General features: G+C 44.3%; 1 protein-coding gene across 2 annotated transcripts in view; it reads right to left on the bottom strand.

Moving 5' to 3' along the window:
• LOC141987662 (guanine nucleotide-binding protein subunit alpha-14) overlaps window positions 1-3,096 on the bottom strand; it is a 65,261-nt gene extending 62,165 nt beyond the window's left edge. The window contains exon 1 of one of the 2 annotated variants that reach the window (XM_074953221.1): window positions 2,609-3,096. In XM_074953221.1, the coding sequence (XP_074809322.1) occupies window positions 2,609-2,729 (121 nt within the window). In that variant the 5' untranslated portion in view covers window positions 2,730-3,096. The remainder of the gene's footprint in view (window positions 1-2,608) is intronic. The other variant, XM_074953220.1, reaches the window with a different exon arrangement.
• Between the last annotated feature and the right edge of the window lie 21,938 nt (window positions 3,097-25,034).

Here is a 25,034-nt window from a genome sequence, read left to right as displayed (position 1 = left end):
TAAAGAAAGGACAGGTAACATCTCCCCAGGAGGAAGCAGAGGTAGTGGAAAACCTGCCAAGCCTCACTCACTGAAAAGGCAGACTCACACATTTTTTATAAATTTTATATCAGATGACAGAGTTTGCTCTGTTTAAATTTCCCTCATTTAGTGGCAGTGGAGGCAGAGGCTGTAGAAACAGAGGTCAGGTTCTGGAAGAAGTACTAACTTTACTCTGTCCTATCTCATCGCACTAAACTCACACTGTGTCTATGGTGAGCTTTATTTTTCATAGATCCATAGAGCTGAACACCAGAAGAGATCTTTAGATCAGACCTCCTATATATCACAGGCCATTACATTTCACCCACTTACCCCTGCATTCAATCTAATAAACTTGTTTTGCTAAAGCCTATTGTCCAGAAAGGCATCCAGTGTTTATTTGAAGTCTTCAAAAAATGGAGAATCCACCATTTCTCTTGGTAGTTTGTTTTAATGATTAATCACCCTTACTGTTCTTAAAAGCTTCCCACTGTTATACTACCAGCTGTGTGATCCCTGATACATTACCGCCGCGGCAGTGGGAGCTCGAATGAAGACAAAATGCCAGTGTTTCATTTGTCCCTGGTCAGAGCAAATCTAAACAAGTTGGTAAAAAGGCTTGCAGCTGTCAGCACCTTGTCTCTACTAGAAGTCCCAACACTACCACCAGTAGAGCTGCACCACTCCTAATACAGCCATGACAAATTTTAAGAAAAAAGCTCAATGTAGACAGACCGAAATGGGCCCAGAATTGTGTCAGGGAGAACTCTTCACCCCCACACAGAGCCATGTGTCCTTGAAGGAAAACTGCAGAGAAGACCCAGCCAGAGACTCCAACCACTATGAGCAGAAGCTGACAAAAGCCGGGACCTCAAAACTTCCTACAGTTTTGACTGGACTTTGTGACTCCCTGATGACTGGCTGTTTGTGAGGGAGAGGGGAAGGCAAGGCTGGAGAAATCTTTTCAGCTTCACTCCACATCTCCCCTCTTACCCTCTTCTCCCCACCTTGTCCTCCTTCCTCTTCTTCCTTTTCCCTTTCTTTCTATTGAGCTGATCCTCCCCTAACTAACTGTCCTCCCCCCAGAAAAACCCATGGAACTAACATGTTTGTCAGCATCACATTGTTCACTGTGCTTGTGTGTTCTACCTCTTCCCCACCCGCTGTCCATCTTGTCTGTTTAGATTGTAACTTTTTTGGAGAAAGAAGACCATCTACTTCTCTGTGCAGTGCCCTGCACAACATAGCCCCATTCTTGTTTGGCCTTAGGCATGACTGTAGTAAACATGATTTTAACAGTAAAGCTGCTCCAGGCATCTCTCCAGGGCAACGTTTACATACAGACTGGACTAGGCAACCACTCGCTCCCTGCTCTTCACAGACAGTTTATTGACATGATAATATTCAAGTGTGTGCGAAGTGCAAGAATGACTGAAATCTCAAGTGTACGTGAGAAGCAATGGGTCATTTATCTGCCCAGGGTTGAGTTTCATACTGTGTTGCAGGATTCTATTTCCTGTAGACGCACATCTTAAAAAAAGAGTTGGAGCGTAATCATCCCAACACTACATTGTACAATAGTGTTACTGGGGTAGTCAAGGCCCTTCCTGATTTTTTTTCCAACTTCTGTTTTACAAAAGGGACACCCGTGGCCCTGTGGGCACAAGGAAACTCAGTCCTGTCATCCACCTCTGGAGAAGCGCCACAAGGGGGAAGCTATACGTTAGGCTTAGCCTGCACTAGTATTTTTTCCCTACAACTCCACAGGCGTTGCTGTGACCAAGGCCATTTCTCTAGTGGCTGCACCAGTACAGAAAAAGTGCAAGCAGCTCCGGCCATTTTATCTAGAGCTCCTCTGAGTAGCAAACAGGGTGGTAACTAGAAAAGGAGTACTTGTGGCACCTTAGAGACTAACCAATTTATTTGAGCATAAGCTTTCGTGAGCTACAGCTCACTTCATCGGATGGTAACTAAAATACCAGTGCTTCTTCCACACCAGCACTCCCACCCAGTGTCCTTCCTACCAACAGCGGGGCTGTACTGGTGGACAGGGACGGGTCTCAGTTTTGCTGCTGTAGATGCAGCCAGAAGCTGCCTTGCTTACCGTGCGGTCCACTGCCAGGTTACCAGACCAAAGGAAACCCTCAAAAACACCCAAAGGGAGAACGTCACTGGCAAAGAAGGGCGCTGCTCCAGACAAAGTGTTAGGAACGGCTGACACACAGACACAAACACCAAATCAAAAATAACTGGTCAAAGTTTGACATTTTGACTAAAAATGTCACTGAAAAATAGAATTTCGGGAAACGCTGACAAGTTTTGTTATTAGCAGGAGCCAGCTCCCGCCTCCCCCTCAGCCCAGGGAGCTCCTCTCTCCCCCAAAAAGAAGGGCTCTGGACGGGTATTATTATGCAACCATGCGACGGCATCAGCAGAGGAGGGAGATGACTAGAGAGCCGCGCACCAACGGGGCCCTCAGCTTCCCCATCCCGGCACGGTCCCGGAGGCCTGGTGCGGAGTAACCGAGCGAGGCTGTCGACGGGAGAGGAGAGGAGGGAGGCAGCCACTCACTCACTCACTCACTCACCCAGCAGCAGCAGCTTGAGCTCCCTGCGCGCGTCCCGCTTATCCCGGCGCAGCTGCCGCTCAATCTCCGCGCTGATCCGCTGCGACTCTTTCTCCTCGGCGGATAAGCAACATCCGGCCATGGTCAGCGCAGCAGGGTGCGGGCGAGGAGCGCTCCCTTCCCAGCTCTGCGCGCCAGGGAAAACGACACCCGCCGCACCTGGTCCTCTGCGAGCACGGGCGGGCTTGAGCCTCTCGCCAGCCCCGGATCCCCGCGGCACCAGCCGCCGGCTGGCCGGCAAGGGCAGCGCGTCCGCAGGGCTCCGGAGCAGACGAGTCCCATGCAGGGAGGCGGCAAAGCGAACGGGGATGTGAGCGCCGCGGCCGCGTCCCCACGGGGTGTCTCTCCGCCTCCCGCGGCCGCGCTGAGCCGCGCTCGGTGGGTTGGGCTCGCCTCTTCCCCCAGGCACTGGGCTCACGGGCAGGTGCTTTTGTATCTCGTTATCCCTCCTCTCGTGGGTTAATATTTGCAAATGCGTCTTGGAGTGTCACGAGAGACCGGCGGCAATGGGGGGGAGGGGGGGGGGAGGAGGAAGAAGAAGGAGGAGGAGGAAATCCCCCCCCCCGCCGCCGCCGCCGCCGCCGCCAGCTGGAGGCAGTGGGACAAATGAAACCTCGAGGCTGCGGCTCCTTGTCCGGAGAGGGAGCCAGGCGGAGAGGGAGGAGCAGCCGGGACTGCTCTCGGCTGTGCCTGCTGCTGCTGGAGACGTGGGGGAGGCGGGGCGTCTTGCGAGCTCAGTCCGACTGGCGGCGGGACTCCGGCAGGGCGCTGGAGCAAATGGCGCCTGGTATTTAATAATAATAAATTAATAATTTTAAAAAGGCTGGAGTCAGGAGCGGGGGAGGGGAGGCAGTGCCTTAAACTCCTTCAGCCCCTCTGGAAACCCCTTTCCCGTGGGAGAAGTCTGTCCGTACGTAACACGGCCCCGGCTGCTCATCTGCAGGCGAACAGCCCCGGGCGCCCAGTCTTCCTCCTTAATTGAAATATCCGTGCTCCGACAGGTGAGCGGCTGCTGTCTCCAGCTCCCCAGCAGCGAGGTAGAGGAGGCGCTGCTGCCGGGCAGGGATAGCAAACCGGGCGCGAGCTGCTGAGCTCTAGGGGGCTCGCCTCCCGGGAACAAAACTTGTTTCGCTTAGCAGCCTCTTTCTGCGCACACTTCCCTCGTCTGGCATCTGCAGCCTTGATTCATAACCTAGAGGTTAATCAGTTCCTGGGATCTCACTGGAATGAGTGCAGACCTGTTTGTTGAAGCTGAGACAATCCGAAATGCATACTGTCATTCTGCCAATTTACATGGGGGGTGCTGGTCTTTAAACTACATGGCAGGCTGACTCACTGAGGGACACACCATTAACTAGAAGAAGAAGAAGAAGAAAGCTCAAGTGGATGAGGGATTCGTTTATTTCAGAAGTCTAAAACTTTCACTAGCCTTAGGAGAATGATTCCACATTTCTAGTGTTAAGAATTGATAGTACATTAATGAAGTCAGCTAACCCCAGTCTGGTGTGGGAAGAGATTTGACACCCAAACGGAGTGATGTACTTTGTAATCTTGTGCAATTGTTGGGAGTGAGGTGGAGAGAAAGTTTTGTAGCAAAGTAGGTCTGATAGGTCAGGTTTCACATTTGTTATTCTCTCATTTAAAAATGACACTTGTATAAAAACGTGTAGTATTAGGGAGGTTTATCCCTGTTTTGTGTAACTTAAAGTTTTGCCTAGATGGGAATCCTCTGTGTTTTGAATCTGATTACCCTGTAATATTACCTTCCATCCTGATTTTACAGAGGTGCTTCTTTTACTTTTTTTCTTTATAATGAAGTTCTGTTTTTTTTTAAAGAATCTGATTGGTTTTTAATGTCCTAAAAGCCCAGAGATTTGGTCCGTGCTCCCCTGTACCAATTGGTGAGGATATTATTCTCAAGCCTCCCCAGGAAAGGGGGTGAAGGGGATTTGGGGGAATATTTTGGGGAACAGGAACTCCAAGTGGTTCTTTTCCTTGAATCTTTGTCAAACTCACTTGGTGGTGGCAGCGATACAGTCCAAGGACAAGAAGGGACACCAGCGGTACTAGGTTGAGTAACCGAGAACGTCGACCAGGGAAATAACCCATTTCCTTCCCTGATGAACTGAGGGATGCACCCTACCTATGTACTTATTCTCTACACCAGTACTGACTTGGACTCTTAATACATTCCATGGGTGGCGCACCTGGGCCCACTTATACACTGACGCTTTAAAAACTCCCACACCCCAATCTGGATCTATGCTGGTTATGGGATATGTATGTACCTCATGAACCTTGCAGCTGATACTTGCAATCCCCCATAACCCAAGCCTGACCCCAGATGTAAAGTACCTTCCCTCTTAACTTGTGTAAATTTGATTTTAAACATTAACTTTAATAAAATGTTTATATCTCCCAACATTGTGTGACTCCCTCCCCCCGTCTTTCTTTCTCCAATAGAAAAATCACAATAAGTGAAACTATTTGACCCTTTGGTTGCAGCTCTTCATTTCTGAGTCACTAATTGTACAATTAGTCACATTTCTCTCTTTGGCTTACATACTTATCTTGTATTTAGCTGTACAAATATTACTTTCCATGTTGTGAGGTATGAAACACAATTTTACAGTTAAGTCTTGTCTGCACTAGTAAAATTAGAGCCATATTCCACCGACTGTCAGCAGTGGTGTAAACTGCTAGTAAAACAGGATTCAGGTGTTTTTACTACTGTCATGTAAACCTATTTTAACAACAGTGTTAGACACCTGAATCCTATATGTTCTAGTAGCTTAGCACAGGTGAGTTCTCATTTGGGGTCTCCAGTTGCTACTGTTAATAAGTAAAAATGAGCAGCTCTGTTATGTTAAATAGTCTGCTTGCTATTGCGTAACATACAACAGTGACAAATTGTACTCCTGGGGGAATTCTGCACCACTGTGCAATGCAGAATTTTGCAGAAATTAATGTGCAGACAGAATTTCCTTTCCCCTCCCACTACCCCATCTAATACCCCATCTAAAATATCATTTTAAGAAAAAGTGAACCCCAACCCCCCTCACCAGGGACTCACCAATAATACAAAGATGGCCCCAACACCACAGTGGTGATCAAGGGAAGAAAGAAAGTGGGTGGGAGAAAGGAAACCCTTAAACCTTCCTGCCTCAGTGAAACTAAGGCAGAGATTAGCCCTCTTGTGATTTTGATTCTGATTTGTTTGGAAAAGTCTCAAGTTCTGCACAATGATAATGTCCCTAAGGACTTCTCAGCCATTAGGAAGAGTGTGTTCCTTACCCCTAAAGGATTACAGTGATCGGGGCAAGAATGCCTCTCACTTCCAGATATGCTTACATTCTTAAAAATCCCAGTCTGATCCCCTTTACAACCAGGAGTTATGAGGAGTGACTCCAGCTCAGTCTGTAGAAGGTCAATTAGGCAATATGGCTTTGTATCGCAAACCAATTATTTCTGGGATTTGGCAATTATGGAATATGGCCATGTGCTGGAGCTCTCCTTCCTAAATACTGCAATTTTTTTAACTTGTTGCCCAGATAAACTGTTCTTCCCTCGGGATTGATCAGCCTGCAGCTGAGCAACACCTGTTGCTCTCTAAGGTTTATGCAGCTCAGAAGGCTGTGGATATTTTATGCCAGAATGGGCCCTTAAGGCTTTATGTAAATACAAAGACTTCCTATTGATATAAAGTTTCTATGTGCAGATCAAGACCGGGGGAGGGATAGCTCAGTGTTTGAGCGTTGGCTCAAACCCAGGATTGTGAGCTCAATGCTTGAGGGGGCCATTTACGGATCTGGGCCAAAAATTGGGGATTGGTCCTGCTGTGAGCAGGGGGTTGGACTACATGATCTGCTGAGATAACCCTTCCAACCCTGATATTCTATGATTCTATACACATGACTCCTGAACAACCTGGCAGCATGACTCAAACTGTACTACCAGGGCCACCTCTGGCTGCGCAAGACCTTCTTAAAGAATGATGCTCCAACATGAGGGGGCTCTGGGAAAGGCCACTTCCTACTAATCTCCATAGAATTACAGAGTACAGATAGGAATATCACACCTCCTACCACTACTAAACTAGGTCTGCTCATTTCCCCCCTCCCTCTGGGTGGATATCCAGACCACATGGAGAACTCTCAAGAAGGTCCCAAGAGAGGTAATGTAAAAAAAGGGTGATGATCCCACATTCTGTTTAGGGCAAGCAAAATCTTGGGACCGTGATCTGGTCCTGAGTTAATTATATTTGAACTATCCAACTGGGAGTCAAATTCTGCCCTTAGTTCAGGGGAGGTCTGTGTATCTAAGCAAAGTTGTATGTGTATTTTTGAGCGCAGACTCTAGATCTGTTCCCCACCCTTCGCTAGTTGCAGGGTACTTAAATATAATCACATATCATCATCAGAACTTGAACATCTCTTTATTGTCACTTTTAGAAAGCATCTCCAAGTTGCGTGGGGGGCGAAAATGTTTACATATCACTGTGTAAAGAGGTGGACCATCTTAGGCAACCTTTTGTGGCCAGGTGTTGCACAGCAGGTGAACCCTACCTTTCTTTCCGCACCCCCCACTCAGCATCAATAAATCTTCTTGCACAGATTTTGAGAAACAAAAGCAAATTAATCAAATTAAGACTGTCTTCTTTAATGGAAGTCTAAGGAAGGAGCATTTGGAATACAAGTTCCAAGGTCCTTATTTCAGGACCCTGATTAAAATCGAAACCAAAGTCTCTGGTCAGGCTACCCTCCATGGAGAGAGATTACCCCTCTTGCAGACTATTCAGGTTCTCTTCTCCCTGCCCCACTTGCTCACTCTCCTCTTACTGCTTAAGCAGGTCACCAAAGTGAAGCAGGGAGTCTCCATAACTGCACCCAAGCTGTTCTGTTTGTGAGCCCCAGGATGGTCCTTAAAGGGCTAGTATACTCCTTACATACTAGCACTGGGGTTTGCTGATTGACAGTGTTTCTCAACTGGTGGGTTGTGGCACCCGAAAAGTCACAAAAGGCAATCAAGGGATCATGAGGCGTTGAACATTTTATTCCAATCTAAGGAAAAGATAACCCCTCTCCCTCACTACCCACAGACCCATAGCCTTCAAGGTCAAATATTCTTTATCAGCCTCGTGCAACCCACACAAAGTAAAAAAAAATCCTGTAAATTTATTATTGATACTTTGATAGTAGATATATGGAGCTCATGAATACTTTTTCTTTGAATAAGGGGTCACTAACCTGAAAGGCTACTCTATAGCAACCAGGAAAGAGTGAAATATGTACTGTACTTTGGTGTGGGGTCAAGATCTAAGGGAAAGCTGTATTGCAATTCACTTCCAGTTACTTTGTAATTCTCTAACTTCTTAAACAACTTTCCTACAGAAAGGTAATTGATGGAATGAAAAAACAAACAAAAACCTCATGCCTAACAGAATGAAGAAACATGACAATTCACGGTCTGGAATAAATATAATGCATTGCTCTCTGAAGGTGTGAAAGTCTCGGAACAGGAGTCTAAACTAAGTTGAACTTGCTGTAAGAGCTCATGGTGACAGATTGCTGGAGCCAGATGGCCCAGTCTCAGAGCCATTAAGCCTGGAAAAAGTGTGAACTTTTGGGGCCTGGCGCTCTAAAAGGGGTACTCTTAAGAGGCTGTATAAAGGCTGGAGGCCTAGCACAGACCCTATAAATCCATGACACACAATCTTGCTATACACTGTTCCCTCTTTATAAAATTCTGAAAATACACCTATTCAGCTTCGTCTCCAGAGTCCATTATTAATTCCTTCTTTTGAAACATGCTCCTTATAACACCAAACACTTGTCTACCAATAGCAAAGGCAGCAGTAGAATGGTATTAGAAATTACTGTTGTGGACACAGCAGAAAAATGAGGACAGACGCATGCATGGAATTAAACTGCAGGCCACAATTTTTATTAAAGTTTAACACAAGGGAGAGGCATTACCTGCCCATCGTCCATATTTCCTATTCTGGCATTTAATTGGTTCCAGGAGGGGAAGAGGGGGTTACAGGGTTCCTTACCATATAACCAATGGTGTGGGATAGGCTGGCTCTCCTCAGCCTACACTTCCAGGACTCAGCTCTCTCTGAGGGCTTGTCAACACTACAGCCTAAATCAATATAACTTAGACCACACAGAGATGTGAAAAAGCCTCCCTCCCCGCGCAATGCACGTTTTGCTCCATCCCCACGGGCACTATGTCAGCAGGAGATGATCTCCCATTGACGTAGCTTCTGCTTCTCGCTGAGGTGGAACAATTATGCCGACTGGAGAGCGCTCTCCTGTCGGCATAGCGTGTCTTCACCAGATGCGGTGCAGCTGGACCAATGTAGCGCTGTAGTGTAGACTTGCCCTGAGTCCTAGCCCCCTCCTCCCTGCGAAGAGGACAGAGGGTGAAGCAGGATGGGCTGTTGGAACAAAGCCAAATGGGCTCCACATGGTCCCCATGCTGGGCTAAGTCCTGGGAGCTCAGAAATGCTGGCCAATCAGCGTCTCTCTCCCCCAGCTGGCGAATGTGTGTCAGGGACTCCCAAGGAAGGGGCTACCTATTTTCCCTTGGCAAGTGTCTCCTTCCCTTGCCACTGAGACTGTCCCCTTTCACTGCTGGCCCCATCAAGTTCCCCCACCTGTTGATGTGGGTGGGTGGCATTTTTATGATTCAGACAGAAAACAAGGAACATTTTGAAAACTAGGGCTCTGATTCTCCACTGCATTCAGTGTCAGTCATATATATCTGAGAATAATAGGTATAAACTATTATCACTGCTCTAAGTGAAGAATTCCAGTTTGGTAGCATTTTACATCCACTTTCTACAGGATTAATTACTATGGCTACAAGGCAAGTGGAGAACCAGACTCTTAAATGTTATGTGTACTTCCAAATCAGGATATTAAAGTGAATTATGCTCTACAATAACTCAATATCTTGTTTGACTAAATGGCTTTTCTTCAGGATGGGTGTTTTAGTTTCTGTTTGTATTGTTATTTTACACAGTGATAAAGTTTCACTCCAGCTGACTTCTTTATTGTCTTTGGCAGTCTGTGTATTTTGTGAATTTCACTGCTCAGTAAACTCCCAGTAGCTACACTCCTTAAAAGGAATTGGCTCAGAGAAACTTTCTTACTGGCCCAAACAAGTTTGACAGGTTTAATGACCCCAAAATATTGGTGCAGCGAAAAATAGCCTAGATTCAGTCATCTTCAAAGTACACGTTACATCCAGCTTTATCCCTGAGTTGAACAGAAGAATTTGGATAAGAGGGTGCCAGTCAAAGTACTGTAATATTAAAATAATATAGTCAAATGAAAAATCAGTAGAACAAAATGATGTTTGAAATAAATTAATCATAATTCAATAGATATTAGTGGCTACTGGTAATAGAATTACCTTGGAAATGCGCAACAGCAGTACATATTTAATTTTGGCAGAGTTATTTCTGAGACTTTTATTATCACAATCAAATATTATCAATTTTATTGTGTGTTAGGAGAAATCTAATCTTTACAAATGGAGTAATCCTCCTCCTTGTCCATAAATAAATTACAAAAAATAAAAATAGAGTTGAGATCCAAGAGAAATTGCTGGTAGCCTATCTCATTAGAGGAAAAGGAAAGGAGAGATAAGGATGACTAACAAATGATGAAATAATGAAGGTTAGGAAAATATCAAATGATCTGCTCTTGTAAAGGTGAAAAGGAGATAAGCCTCTCCTTAACGCCCTCACTGCTAGAGGCTTGTCCACACATGGATTTATTTAGGAACAGCTATTCCGGAATAACTCCATGTGCAATCACTTTAAGTGCCTTGTTCCCATTAAGAGTCACTGAAGTGCATCTCACAAATTGTTACAAAGAGTGCAGGAATGAAGGAATTAAAGCACCATGTGTGCTCCATTCAGTAAAACCCAAGTCATTTTGTTTGCAGGGGAAAAAACATTCTTTATTAGTAGTGACTAATCATTAATATTATGTTACTATGTTCAACAACTGTGGAAGAATGGAAACCACAGCCAGCTACAGTCACCTCTTGTAATAATGGTGGGTCCCAAAGGTCTGTCTTTAAGGTGTCTCAATTTCAATTTTAATTTTAGGCTTTATTACTCTTACACAGTAATTGTAATCTTGGGCACCTCCTCAGGAAGGTAATTGCTGATCTGATCTTGTCCCATCTTTTGGCTGACAGAAAGATTTTGTGGGCCGGCATGTCTATCAAGGTGACCTAGGTGCTGAGATAGTTGAAGATGATTCTTTCAGAAATGTACTATAAATCCATGCTGTTCCAATGTTTGGACTGTTAACTGAGTCACTTGACTGGATCCTTCATTGGGTGGGACTCTGAGTACAATGTAATCCAGGAAAGGGTATACTTCTATCCCCTTCTGCTTAAGACAAGCGACAAGAACAACAAGGCCTTTTGTGAACACTGGAGTCATTGATGAAACAAGATTGAGCAATGGCCTGAGAATGTCTTCTCCTCAGAGACTCTATCATGTCTATTTGCAAAAGATGATCTATGACCTTTGTCATTTTTTTTTTCGGGGTGGGGGGGTCTCTTTTGCAGATTTGAGTATACTGGAGAAGGGAGAAAACAACAATTTGGAATCATTGAAAATTCTATAATGTATCCTTGTCGAACCACACATGCAGGACCCATCTCTCCAATGTGGAGAGAGATCATTGGTCCTTGAATTGTAATAGTTTTCCCTCTAGGTGTTGCTTGTCAGAACTTTCCTGACTGTAGTCAGGCATTGTTTCTAATATTGGAATTTGCATTGCAGGAAGATTGGTCTCTGCCCTTTCTGGGTTTAGACTTGTTCCATTTGCTTTTGCTGTAATCTCACCTTCTGTATGTAGGGAAGTAGCCATGAAATGATATTTAGACCTGTAATAAGGTAGGCTATCCCTTTTTCCTGGATTTAGAGGTATTCTCTAAGGTCTTTTTTGATTTATCTGAGTATTCTGCCACCACTTGTGTAATGGCTCCATAGATAGCCAACCTGGATATTTCAAAACTGATAACATGAGTTTGGCCTGCATATTGCCTATCCAGGCTCATAACCAGAGGTGCCGTCTAGTCACCACTTTGGAGACCATAGCATGTGCTGAAAACATCAAAACATCCCTTGTTGTAGCAGCTATGAATGGTGAAGCCATTGAGATTTTCTTTAACTCCAAAACTACCTGTAATGATTTCTAAGCCTTTTTTTTTTTGCAATCTGATTGCCAAACTGTCAGCCCAGGCCTGTATTACTCTTGCAAAACATGTTGCCACAGCAGATACCCCCAGAGAGGAAGATGCAGCCTCAAACAGAGTGCAATGATATTTCTACTCTGTGCGTTCTTTTGGGAAAAACTGCCCTTCCACTGGGATAGCAGTGTCTTTGACTAATACTGAAACAGCCACATCCACTTTGGGAAGAGACAAAATCTGCTCTGCTATGGTACACATTGTGGAATTTTTTTGGCATGCCTCATAGACCAGTGGTTCACAAAATGGGAACCCTGGATGAGTCTGTTGTGGGTTATGTGGGGGCCCATCCCTTGAGCCAGAGCCAGAATGCACACAGTGCATGGGTCACACTGGAAGGAGCATTCCCAAGCTAGTGTGAGCATTCCAGTAGTACTGGAAATGAAAGGGGTCCGGGACACTTAATAAGGTGCCAAAGGGGTCCTTGGGGGGAAAAGTTTGGAAACCACTGTCATAGACTTTGCTGGTGTTCCCTTTTTGACCTTAATTATTTTTCCCAAAATGATGTGAAGGGAATGTGTGGTTCAGATTTTGAAGCAGTTGGAAAATACTTTTGGGTAATTTCTGAACCAATCATCTCTTCTCAGAATCTTTTCTAATGGGCTCATCTGATGGAACAACTAAGTCTCTAATCACCTTTCATAACATCTTCACATATGATTCAGCTGGGAGAAGAGTCTCTTGCTTTGCTTCATTCTGCGATTCACACTGAGGTTGAGAGTTCACCTTCCTCCTATGAAGATGATCCTGACTTTCCTCTTGACTTCCTTTTTCCTCATTTGGACTTAGATTGAGCAGATTTCCTATCCTTCTTCCTTTGGTGATACCCTAGATGAGGATGAAAATGAATTAAATGATGAAGAAGAAGAAGAAGAACCAAACACATACACAACTTTGTTCCTTTTGTACTACTTTTTCTTTCCATGTATGAAACCCTTGGCAGCAGAGCCTTTAGCTCTAGCGCCCTCTGGTGATGAGTCAGAGGAATAGCTATCCCTAAAAGAACAGGCCAGTTTTCTCCTAAATTTCTACGGTAATTTCTTGAACCCCTTGCTCAGTTTTCAGTTTTACGCCTTCGGGTAGGTGGGGATTGGGAACCTGAGTCAGATGAGGAGTCCTGAGAACCTCTTTGACTAGCAGGCCTTTATCTCTTAATCTTTGCCCTTTAGAGAGTGGACTGCTGTGCTGCCTGGGGCTCATAAGATGGTGGACTCTGAGGTAAAGGCACTTTTTGTGCCAAATCCAAGAGATCCCTAGCCAAAGAGGGCATTTCTTCCTGAAGGGAGATTCCCTTCTTCTGCCCTCGTTTCAGAATTCCTTCAGACTTCCCCAGGGTCTAAGGTAGGAAAATGAATTACCCAACAAGGGACGGGAAGGAACCTGTGCTGCAGGAGGGTGCATGCCCCAAATGGTCTAACCATCCACCCCTTGCTCTGTCTATGGTGGATTCAACCCCTGTGGTAGGCCGCTGCCCTTTGATGTGACCGCCTCTAATGGCTGAAGGGCTCTCTTCATTTTTACACCATCCTTTGAGGCATTTGCATCCCAGCTGTCACTCCCCGCTGGTGGGGAACTCCTGGGGAACCATCTCCTGGGTTGGGGTCAGGAGGCCAAAGCTAAACCTTTCTGACCCAGCAGATGAGGAGTCTGGAATGCACAAGGCACAAACCTCTCCCCTTCTGCACCATTGGGTAGGGATACGAAGCAGGAGGAAGACAGCTTCGGTCTCCTGCTTGGATTCTTCTCCTCCATCTTCTTAGCCTTTATCTGAGCAGTCAGGGGATGTGGGAGAGGCACTGTGGTAATTCCAGGAAGGAGACAAACTACCTCTTCAGGTTTGTTTGTTTTTTTTGGTGAATTCTCTCTCTCAGGTTGTTGGATCATATTAAAGAAGTTCTGTATTAAAATCACAAATGAGTTTGATTCCCCATAGTTTAAATTCCAGGGTATTACTAATTAAGAGGTCTCTTGGGTTTTGGTACTGTTTCTCTCCCTCTATGTGTGAAACTTGCAAGCTGCTAATTGTGTTAGTACATTCTAAGACAGAATCTGTTCTCAAAGCAATTCACAGAGACTCAAAGCAATACTCTAACAACAGAAACAGCACCCAGAGACTCCCCGCCCTTTTGTTGTATTAACAATTGTGATTAAAATAGAGATAGAGGATGTATGTGGACGGATGCTTGGTGTGGATAACAACTGAATGATCAGGGAGGTGCCAGCCTAAGAATCCAGTGTCCATCGGCTGAAGAAGGCGTCAAGTGGAAATAACCAGAGGACCCCCGGAGGGCAGACTGGAATCCACCCAACAGCCTCAAGAGTGGGAGAACCAAAGAACAAGATAACTTCTTGGAGCCGTCAGGAATGTGCTATCTGCTGATTGATTCAGCAACAGCATGATGAAGCAATTCCCATAGACTGGCATAGGAAGAAATTCCTATAAAAATAGACTCTTAAAAAGTGAGAACTTTGGGGTCTGATTCTGCAAACCAACTTCCAGGAGCATCAGATGAGCATCTGACAAGGCCCTGCTCCCTCCTCATGTCCAGGCCACCTGGCCAGTGGCTTGGCATGAGCAACTCTAAGGCTGGTAACTATGATGACAACCTTGCAGAACCTCTGTGTGTGTGTGTGTGTGTGTGTGTGTGTGTGTGTGTGAATGTGTGAATAAATATGAGATTGAATGGAATGTTATAGCTATAACTAACTGCTTACTATGATAACAACCTTGCAGAACCTGTGTGTGTGTGTGTGTGTGTTTGTATGAATGAATGAGTGAATAAAGATGAGATTGAATGGAATGTTACAGCTGTAACTAACTGCTTACTATGATTCTTTCTGTATTCACAATAAATGTGGTATTTTGCCTTTTTCCCTTTAATAAGATCCTGCTGGTTTTTAATTTATTGGTACAACATTTTGGTGGAGAATTGCGAAAGGGGGAATATTGGTAAAAAACCTCAGTTATTGTAAATATTGGTGTGCACACCGCCAGCTCTAGTGAGCTAGGCATTTCTATTAGGTTAACCAGACCTGCTGGCCTCCGAGAAGGTAGTAGGGGACCTGCTGGCCTCCGAGAAGGTAGCAGGGAAAACAGATTAAACCAGACCTGCTGGCCTCCGAGAAGGTAGCAGGGGACCTGCTGGCCTCCGAGAAGGTAGCAGGGAAGAACAGATTAAACTAGACCTGCTGGCCTCCGAGAAGGTAGCAGGGAAAACAGATTAAACCAGACCTGCTGGCCTCCGAGAAGGTAGCAGGGGACCTGCTGGCCTCCGAGAAGGTAGCAGGGAAGATCAGGTTAACCGGACCTGCTGGCCTCCGAGAAGGTAGCGGGGAGAAATAGGTTAACCAGACCTGCTGGCCTCCGGGAAGGTAGCAGGGGACCTGCTGGCCTCCGGGAAGGTAGCAGGGGAAAAACGCATAGATTAAGCTATGATTTCAGAATCTTGGCTGTGTCACTTGCTAAGTAATACCAGCAGTGACAAAGAGATTGATATATCCATGTTAAGATGTTTAAAAGAAAACAGGGTAAGCCAGTACCAGAGGGAGGAATGGAGTCAGAAGGAACTCCAACCTCACCTTTTGTTAAAGAAATTACACCTTTTAAACAAAACCTTCAATAATTTGGGCACAGTCCTTGGACTAAACAAGCCCTAGCTGATGTCTGCACTATTTCGGACCTGGAGGATAGATTGGCTCAGTATATCCTCATATACAAGCCTTCTAGTGCTGCCAAAAGAGATGCAGCAGCAATTTGGTTGTTGTGTGAGGCATGTAAGGATTGTTCCCTCCGCTTGTCTTCACATAAAGAGGAAAAGGCACAAACGGAAAAGGGAGCAGACAATTCGAAGGTGCTGGCTACAAATACCCAAAGCCAGCTGAAAATAGTGAAAGAGGCACTCCAGGAATACAAAAAGAGTGAAAAAAGTTAACTCTGCAGAGGCTGGAGGGAGGCAGATAAAGGGGGAGAAGGTCCTATGTATGGCACCCCCAGGCATAATTACAAAGATAAAGAGTTAAAAAAAAAAAAAGTTAACTCTGCAGAGGCTGGAGGGAATTAAGCAGCTAAACTTTGTGAAAATGTTAAAAAGGAAAAGTGTTAGAGAAAGAGCATTCTTGGTTTCTTTGCAGCCATTCTGAAAGAAAAATGGGCCCTTTTCCAAAGGAATGTCTGTAAATTAGCCAGGCAAAAATAAACTGATTAAAATCATTTGACTGGACAATTTAGTCAAATTTGCTAAAAGAACATAAGAGGGTTCTATTGGAACTTAGCTGCCTCAAATGTATAAAGGGAATGTAAGATGTAAAAAAACCAGAGCAGTGTGGAAGGGATGTTAAAGAAAATGTGTATGTATCTATCTCTGTGTGTGTAAATATGTAAAGTTCTAAGGACCAGTTGGTTTTGTTTTAAATAATGCCACTAAAAATCCATTTGACTCTTTAATTCAAAGTTGCAAAACTGACAGACCTTTTTGCTAGACACAGGTAATTAGTGTTGTTTGGCTTTGGGATTTGGCATTTAACCCTTAAAAGGTAACTCAATGCTTTACAAAATTTAAAATGTTTTTAAGTTGTGGCTGCAGCAGTGCAGTCAAAATCAGGAGAATATAAAAAAAAAAATTCTGGATTCTTTTTGTTTGTTTGTTTTTGTAACAAAATAGCAGATGAGAGTTGTAGTACAAAAAAAAAAATTAAAGACAGTGCCCCTCTGAAGCAACAGCAGGGGTGAGGTGCACAAAACAAAAAGAAGCAATGTTAGAAACACTGAGTCTTAAAATGGCTCTGAGTAATCAGACTGTCACTTTGATAAAGGTACATGAAACCTCTGTAAGCAAAAAAAGAAATAGTGACACCTTATGTAAAAATGGATCTGGATAATGTTATAGAAGTTAAACTATGGAAGGAATGTGCATTTGCCCCAGAACATGTGCAGGGTATATTGTAGAAGGGGCAAAAGAAATGCAAACATACCATGCTACTTAATTAAAATGCTATTAGGGCTCCAAAGGGAGCCACAATAGGTTGGGTTTTCTTTTTCAGATTGCTGTGTGTTTTGGAAGCAGAAGTTAAAAGTAATCAAAACTCTGGTGAAAGTTGATGGTGTCCCTTTTAGTGAGCTGCTGATGGCTTTAAATCCAAAAGCAGGAAGCTTCTGTGAAAATGCAAATTACCTAAATGATAAAGGAAGGAAAGAATTAGCAGCACAAAGGAGCTGCAGATAAAGGACATACCTGGTCAGCAAACAAATTGTCTAAATAAAAGGCATGGGATAACAAGATAATTTTAATAAATTTAATGATAATAAGTATCCCTGTAACAATGTATAGTGTGTATGATTTTTGGAAAAACCCTTTAACGTCGTATGGTAATGATGCTTCTCAGTTATTACCTGTAAATAAAACTTAAAGCTTAACACAGCAGGAAAAACATTATTAACTTGGTCTGCAGTATAAGAAGGAAAACTCAGGGATTTAATGACTAAACAGTGGGATAATTTCCCCATAACCCTTAAAAGATAAAAGCCATTGAAACCTGGCCTGCCTATAGAACAAAAACAGGAAAATGTGGGGGCAATTCCTCTGTTTTGCCTGCAATCAGCAAGGGTATTTGTAAAAGAAATATTTTAAGCAATAATCTGCCACCCCAAAAGGGGTAGAAACATGTTCTTTTTGTCTTTCAGAAAATCAGGAAAAGCTAATGCCAGCTGAAAAGCAACCCAAAACCATGAATCTACTGTCACAATAGAAATTGTGTTTTGTGTTCTATGTTTTGTCTTGTGTTTTGTCTTGTTGCTAGCACTGTTGTGTGTTTAAAAAAAAAAAAATACTGAAGACCTGCAGGAACTTAAAAATAAATTAAGCTTTCTGTCCCAGCTACAGGACAGCCTGATACAAAAACAAGTACATGCCAACGTAGACTTGGTCCAAATTGGTCTGGGTAACCTAAAAGCCCGATGGAATCTTTGGCAATGGCTTAATACTACCACATGGCTTATGCATAAGAAAAAAAAAAATTAGAAATAGGAAACTACACAGCCATAGCTATGGGATGCACTGAAATGCAGAAACTTGCACTAGCTACTTTGGAACACAAAATGTTCTGGGTCATATTGGGAAATATTAAGGTTTGATGCATTTGTTAAAAAAGAAAGAGATCATTGTTTGACACTTATCAATATGAATGGATTCAATATGTTTCCAGTATTGTAAAACCAGACTTGTTAATGGGAGAAATTGTTGTCAAAATTGCACACCAACAGTCCCTGGAGGCAAAGGTATTGAAGGTTAGCCCACTCCCCATATTACACATGGGATCCTTCTGGCTACCCTGGACCTTGAGCCAGTGGGCTGGGGAGGGAGGGAAGCTATTGGACACTAGAGGTTGTACCGAATGGACTCCTCAAAAGTGGGTGTGCCTCACCTTGCCTGTTGCCCCAGAACCTTGTAGTAAAGATACATCACTAGGATCGTGTATGTGGCATGAATTGGAATCACAAACTCAAATTGCCTCACAGTACCTTCTCTTGAATAGGCTACATAGAAAGTGACACTGACGATTATAAATCTTAGTGTCAAAAGGGGGATTATGTTGGATCATATTAAAGAAGTTCTGTATTAAAATCACAAATGAGTTTGATTCCCCATAGTTTAAATTCCAGGGTATTACTAATTAAGAGGTCTCTTGGGTTTTGGTACTGTTTCTCTCCCTCTATGTGTGAAACTTGCAAGCTGCTAATTGTGTTAGTACATTCTAAGACAGAATCTGTTCTCAAAGCAATTCACAGAGACTCAAAGCAATACTCTAACAACAGAAACAGCACCCAGAGACTCCCCGCCCTTTTGTTGTATTAACAATTGTGATTAAAATAGAGATAGAGGATGTATGTGGACGGATGCTTGGTGTGGATAACAACTGAATGATCAGGGAGGTGCCAGCCTAAGAATCCAGTGTCCATCGGCTGAAGAAGGCGTCAAGTGGAAATAACCAGAGGACCCCCGGAGGGCAGACTGGAATCCACCCAACAGCCTCAAGAGTGGGAGAACCAAAGAACAAGATAACTTCTTGGAGCCGTCAGGAATGTGCTATCTGCTGATTGATTCAGCAACAGCATGATGAAGCAATTCCCATAGACTGGCATAGGAAGAAATTCCTATAAAAATAGACTCTTAAAAAGTGAGAACTTTGGGGTCTGATTCTGCAAACCAACTTCCAGGAGCATCAGATGAGCATCTGACAAGGCCCTGCTCCCTCCTCATGTCCAGGCCACCTGGCCAGTGGCTTGGCATGAGCAACTCTAAGGCTGGTAACTATGATGACAACCTTGCAGAACCTCTGTGTGTGTGTGTGTGTGTGTGTGTGTGTGTGTGAATGTGTGAATAAATATGAGATTGAATGGAATGTTATAGCTATAACTAACTGCTTACTATGATAACAACCTTGCAGAACCTGTGTGTGTGTGTGTGTGTGTTTGTATGAATGAATGAGTGAATAAAGATGAGATTGAATGGAATGTTACAGCTGTAACTAACTGCTTACTATGATTCTTTCTGTATTCACAATAAATGTGGTATTTTGCCTTTTTCCCTTTAATAAGATCCTGCTGGTTTTTAATTTATTGGTACAACAAGGTGATTCCCCCGTCCAGCCAGTAACTACAGGAGGCAGAATAAAAGTGAGGGAGTCTCCAGAAGGTGGGGACTAGTCCCTCATCCAATCAACTTTGATTCTGCCCCCTGCAGCTACAGAGAGGGGACAACTAGGGTTGCCAACAGTCCCATATTACAAGGGACGTCCCTTATTTAAATAGAAAATTGCCTATCCCTTACTAAATCAGTATGGGACTCCTTTTATCCCATATTTCAACGTATTAAAAATAATGCCATTATGCAAAGCCAGTTTTATTATTACCTCACCTTCCAGTTATATTAAGTTTGTAAAATAATGCAACGTAGTAATGCAGAATCGGTCCCATGATTTACTGAACCAATGTTCCTATTGCGCAGAGGTTCCCAAACTATGGGACATAAGGTTATCAGGGGGCACAAGACCTGATGGGGTCCTGCTAAAAGGCAAGAAAGAATCAGGATGGGGCTCTCTCCAGCAGGGGAAGCGGACAGGGCTCTGTGCAGGTGGTCTTGGCTGCCAGGACTAGGCTCCCTGCCCACCTTGCTCCTCCACTGCTGCAGCTGCCACAAACCAGTAGTTATGCTCCTCTGCTGGGGACATTGGCAGAGACTCTGTCAGAGGGAAATGAAAGGCTGCACCCCGTGAGTGCTGACCCCCTTGCCAGGCAGAGCCCTTTCCTGGTCCTGGCCCTTCAGTGCAGCTCCAAGGCACACAGCCCCATTCACTTGCCCTGACAGACAGGCAGCCTGCACACAGAAAGCAGACAGGAACATGCTTACGGGCTGGAGTCAGCAGGGGGCCCTGTCCAGCAGGGCGCCAGTACTCACAGGTGCCTCTTTCCACTCCCTTCCAGACCCTGTTCATTTCTGGAGCTGCGTCTCCGCAGCCAAGACTGACTGCAGTGAGCAGAAGATTTCCTCAACTATCACATGGTTAGTACCTCTACTCCTGAGAGCATTCTGTACCAAAAAAATTCTGTGCCAAAAAAATTAAAATTCTGCACACAATATTTTAAAATTTTGCAAATTTTATTTGTCAAATAAATGTGGAGGCTCCAGCATGGCATTGGGGAGCACAGGCCACTGGCTGCACAGAGGTGGGAGATCACTGTGTAGCTCCCTCCACCCCTCCCAGGGACACGGATTCAGCGGTGAGGCTACACCAACCCTGACACAATGCAAGGACTCAGCCTGCCTTAGAAACACCCCAGGGCCCAGCCCCTCTGTACGGGCAGCAGGCTCAGCAAGGCAGGATCCAAGTATGGAGGGGTTTAATGTGGGGGGAATCCAGGTGTGGGTTGAGAGAGTTTTGTGTGGGGTAATCTGCGTGTGGGTGACTCAGTGGGGAATCCAGGTGTGGGCTGGATCTGGATCACAGGGGCTTGTTGGGGGGATTCTGTATGAATGGGATTCTGCAGGGGGCTCCAGGTGAAGGTGGTTGAGGCTCAGTGGCGGGGTCTGCGTGTCCGGGGATACAGCTCAGCGGGGGGTCTGGGTGTGGGGGCTCAGTGAGCTGTCCAGATGCTGAGGGAACGGGGCTCAGTGGGGTAGGAATCCAGGTTGGGGCTTGGTGGGGTAGTGATCTGGGTGCGGGTGGCTCTTCACGGCTGTCCAGGTGCAGGGAAAGTGGGGCTCATCGGGAGGGGTTCTGAGTGCAGGGGAGATGAGGGTTGGCAGGAGGGTCTGGGTATGAAGGGGTCTGGATGCTCGGGGGTTGGGTGGATGGGGAAGCAGCTCCCTGTACAGCAATCCTTCCCTCTGCAGCTGAGGAGCAATGGGTGCAGGAAGCTGGAGGCAGGGGGAGTTTGCAGAGCTTCCTGCAGCCAGGGTAGAAATGTGGGGGGTGGTCTCACCTGGCCCCAGATGGCATGCAGGGGAAGAAGAAGTCCCGTCTCGTCCAGCCCAGTCGGGACTAGCAGCTGAGCCCAGCGCAGGGTAGGAGCCACCAGCCGGGTCTTCCCGAGTCCCGCCTTCTGCCGCACAGTGATTTACCTCTCTGCCGGCTGTCTTGGGCACCCGAATGCTGGGAAGGGTCACATGACCGCTCTTGTAACTTCCCTTTGCTTCCCTGTCTGAAAGTCATTTTTCTGTGAGGAAGCAAAGAAATCTGCAGGGGACATAAATTTTGCACAAGTGCAGTGGTGCAGAATTCTTCCAGGAGTATAACTCCCACCCTCTGTGGTACTGGGCACCCCACCATTGACCCCTGTGGGTACAGTGTACTCCTCCCTCTGAGGGGTGCTAAGAAAACAATCCTGTATTTTTTAAATACGTTGGCAACCCTAGGGGCAACCCACACAGAAAATGTGTGGACCTAGCCCTGAGGGAGACTCTAACACTACATTTGTGGATACAGAAATATGTAGACAAGGAAAGCACTTAAATAGGGATTGTGTGGGGGTGGTCAGCTGGGGATATCTGAAGCAAAAACAACAACAACAAAATCAGATGAGCCAAGTGTTTGTAAACCAGCTGTGACATGGACTGACCAGTGCAAAGAGGGCCATACAATAGTTGAACCATAAAAGAATGATCATGCTAAAATTTTGCATTAGTGTTTTAAAATGTATGTATTTTAAATATGTAGTAAAAGTCTTGTGCAATTACAAGGTGTAATGACAGCTTCAGTCTGAGGATGAAATGACAGAAACGGGAATACCAGTGGAGTTTTAGCTCAAAATACTGTATGCTAACTCAGCAGTGAATAAGTTAGCGACAGAGCCAAAAACCAGAATGTCAGTATTTATGTCCAGAAATGAAGTTAATCTAATCAGAGGTATTACCAAGCAGCAGGAGAAATACGAATGCAGAGACTCAGAAAATACAAGAAAACAAACATAAATATTTGTGTCATCATCATACAAGAAATAAGGAAAGCAAGAAAAATTTAAAAGGGCACCATGTGGTTGACAGTATAAAGAGAAAAGCAGTAGGCCTAAAACCTAGAAGAACAGCCACCCACAGATTATGCAAAGAAGATTGCTTCCTTGTGACTATAAAGCTACAAGACTAGCAAGAAAATACTGCTGTAGATACCAGCTATTAATGAGTTCAGATAAAGGCATCATATCATCTAGTGTGTCAAATGCTGCAAAAAAATCCAGTAGAATCAGGACAGATGTCAGTCAACCCAATTTAGCCACAATAAAAGCGAAGACACTTTAAGAATAGCAGTTTACATTGCGTGTCCTGATTTGAACCTCAACCCAACCAGATTAAATGGAGGAAGGAGATGTTTCAAGAAGGAACGGAGCACCAAGCATTCTAAAGATTTTGAGATAAATAGTCACAAAATTAAAACAGTAATAATTCATTATCGGTGGAAGAAAGTTTGATTAAAAAAATAAAACCAACATCAAATGTTTAAAATTCATAGAGACTCCTTGGGAAAACATGATATACATTAAAACTAAGTTAATAAAAGAAGCAATGGCAGAAACAACAGCTGGCATATTTGTTAGAAAAGAAAGGAATTAAAAATAGGATCATTTAAAACGAGTGGTCACTTTAACAAAAGAAAGCTGTGTATCAATCTGCAGACAAAACTGGAGAAAATGCATCAGATAAGATGGTAATGGAGGGTGGGGCGGATTTCATGGGGAGAGAATAGCAACACAGGTGATCTTAAATTCCACCCACAATCCCAAGTACCACTTAAAATGTCAGAGTAGCTGGATATCTCTGCTAAAATGATCAGCAGAGAAAGTTATTGTAGAAATTTAAATAGTTTGGCTTCAGAGTTAACACAGGATAAACCTAGAATCACTAGTGGCTGACACACCATGGGTGAGCCAATTATTGAAAAAAACAAATCAGGAGCAGCCACCTCCATAAAAGCTAACATTAAAAGCCCCCGAACAAGATGTCAATGTATCACAGTCTAACACAAACAACTCCCTCTACTTCCATTTTGTTGGGGGGAAGGGAGAAATAAAGCCCCCCATCTTTAGAGCCCGGCAAATCTGCGGCTGTCCGCAGACCATGTTTGTGGTTCACAGATCAGATGTGGATGCACATTTGTATCCACACAGGGGGCTGCCCATCTTACTTGTGATGAGCTGCCAGCTAAGTGAGGAAGAGAAACAAAGGACATCGAGCAGGTATCTGCCACCTCACCAAAGGTCTCAGGCAAAAATAACTAGGGGTAACAATCAATACCAGAAGAAAAAAAAAACATATAGTTGTCCCTATCCACAGACTTAAATGGAGCTACACCGGAGATTAATTTGACCCAGTTAGACGGTCAACACACAGGACACATGTAAGTGAAATGTATATCCAAAACAACAAAATTAAGGACACACACCTAGGAGATGCAAACCAAAGGACATAATATCTTTCCTAGAGTTCTCCATGCCATCGTAAGGCACAAGATCAAGGGAAGTAAAAGTTCTAGAGTTAAAGTGATTGGTCTAGTTATTGGTGACTTTAGACCTCCAGAAAATATGCCTCAAAATAGGAATCCATTCCAAACAGACACCCAATAAACAACTATTTCCAACATTGTACACCAATTGCTCACTTCAGACAACGTCAACTCCTAGTTATCACAGACATCAGTCTCAGTTTGTTCACTGCAGCCTGCTGTACACTTTAGCCTGCAGCTGTACATCAGAGCCCAAATGCATTGCTTCTCGAGGATTAACATCAGCAAGGTATCCCCAGGGTACGCTATGGTTGCAATGCAGATCTGCTCCAGAGAACATAAAGTAGAAAGCTCTAGCTATAGCCAAACAATGCTTAAATATGGAGAAAATATTGCATTACAGCTACGTTATGGGTCTCCAACAGGCTCTGAGTATTACTGACAGAAAGACTAAGCAGTTGAATTGTACCACCACAGTAATTTCCTTTCACTAGTGTAGGAAATCTCACCGGTGAACCACCTCCTAACAGAACTAGCAAAATGGCAAGTCTGGAGAATGCACTGGTTTTTTGAACTTCTCTGAGTGGAAAGAAGAGAACAAACTAAAGTGCTGCAAAGAGTAGAGCACCCCATTATGAAGATCCCTCACCCAGTCTCCAGTACTTTCTAGTGTGTAATACTGCACCATTTCGGTCAACTGGAGTTTTGCGATTGACTTCACAAGGAGTAGGGCCCTAAGCAAGTGTTCTTTGGACTGATCTACCAGAACACACAGTTTGAGCAGATTTTTTTTTTACTGATTTAAGCTACATTGAAATAGGATAATCTCCCCAGGATAAGTGTCCACACAAAAAGCTTGCATCAATTTAACTAAAATAGTTTGTGTGTAAACAAGCCCTTTGAGTCTCTGTAATGTTCTTCATTTCATGTTCTTTGAACAAACTACAAAATCATATTAATCCATTTTAAGGCCAGAAGGGACCATTGGATCATCTGGTCTGACCTCCAATATAATAGTGACCATAGACTTTCACCTAGTTACTCCTGGCTTGAGCCCAGTAAGTTCTGTTTGACTATAACTAGAAGCTATCATATTAGAAAGGAGAGAGATTTATAA

The sequence above is a fragment of the Natator depressus genome, chromosome 5, assembly GCF_965152275.1.
Source record: "Natator depressus isolate rNatDep1 chromosome 5, rNatDep2.hap1, whole genome shotgun sequence".
Taxonomy (NCBI): Eukaryota; Metazoa; Chordata; order Testudines; family Cheloniidae; genus Natator; species Natator depressus.
The sequence above is the reverse complement of the archived record's forward strand: the minus strand, read 5'-3'. Positions and strand labels throughout refer to the sequence as shown.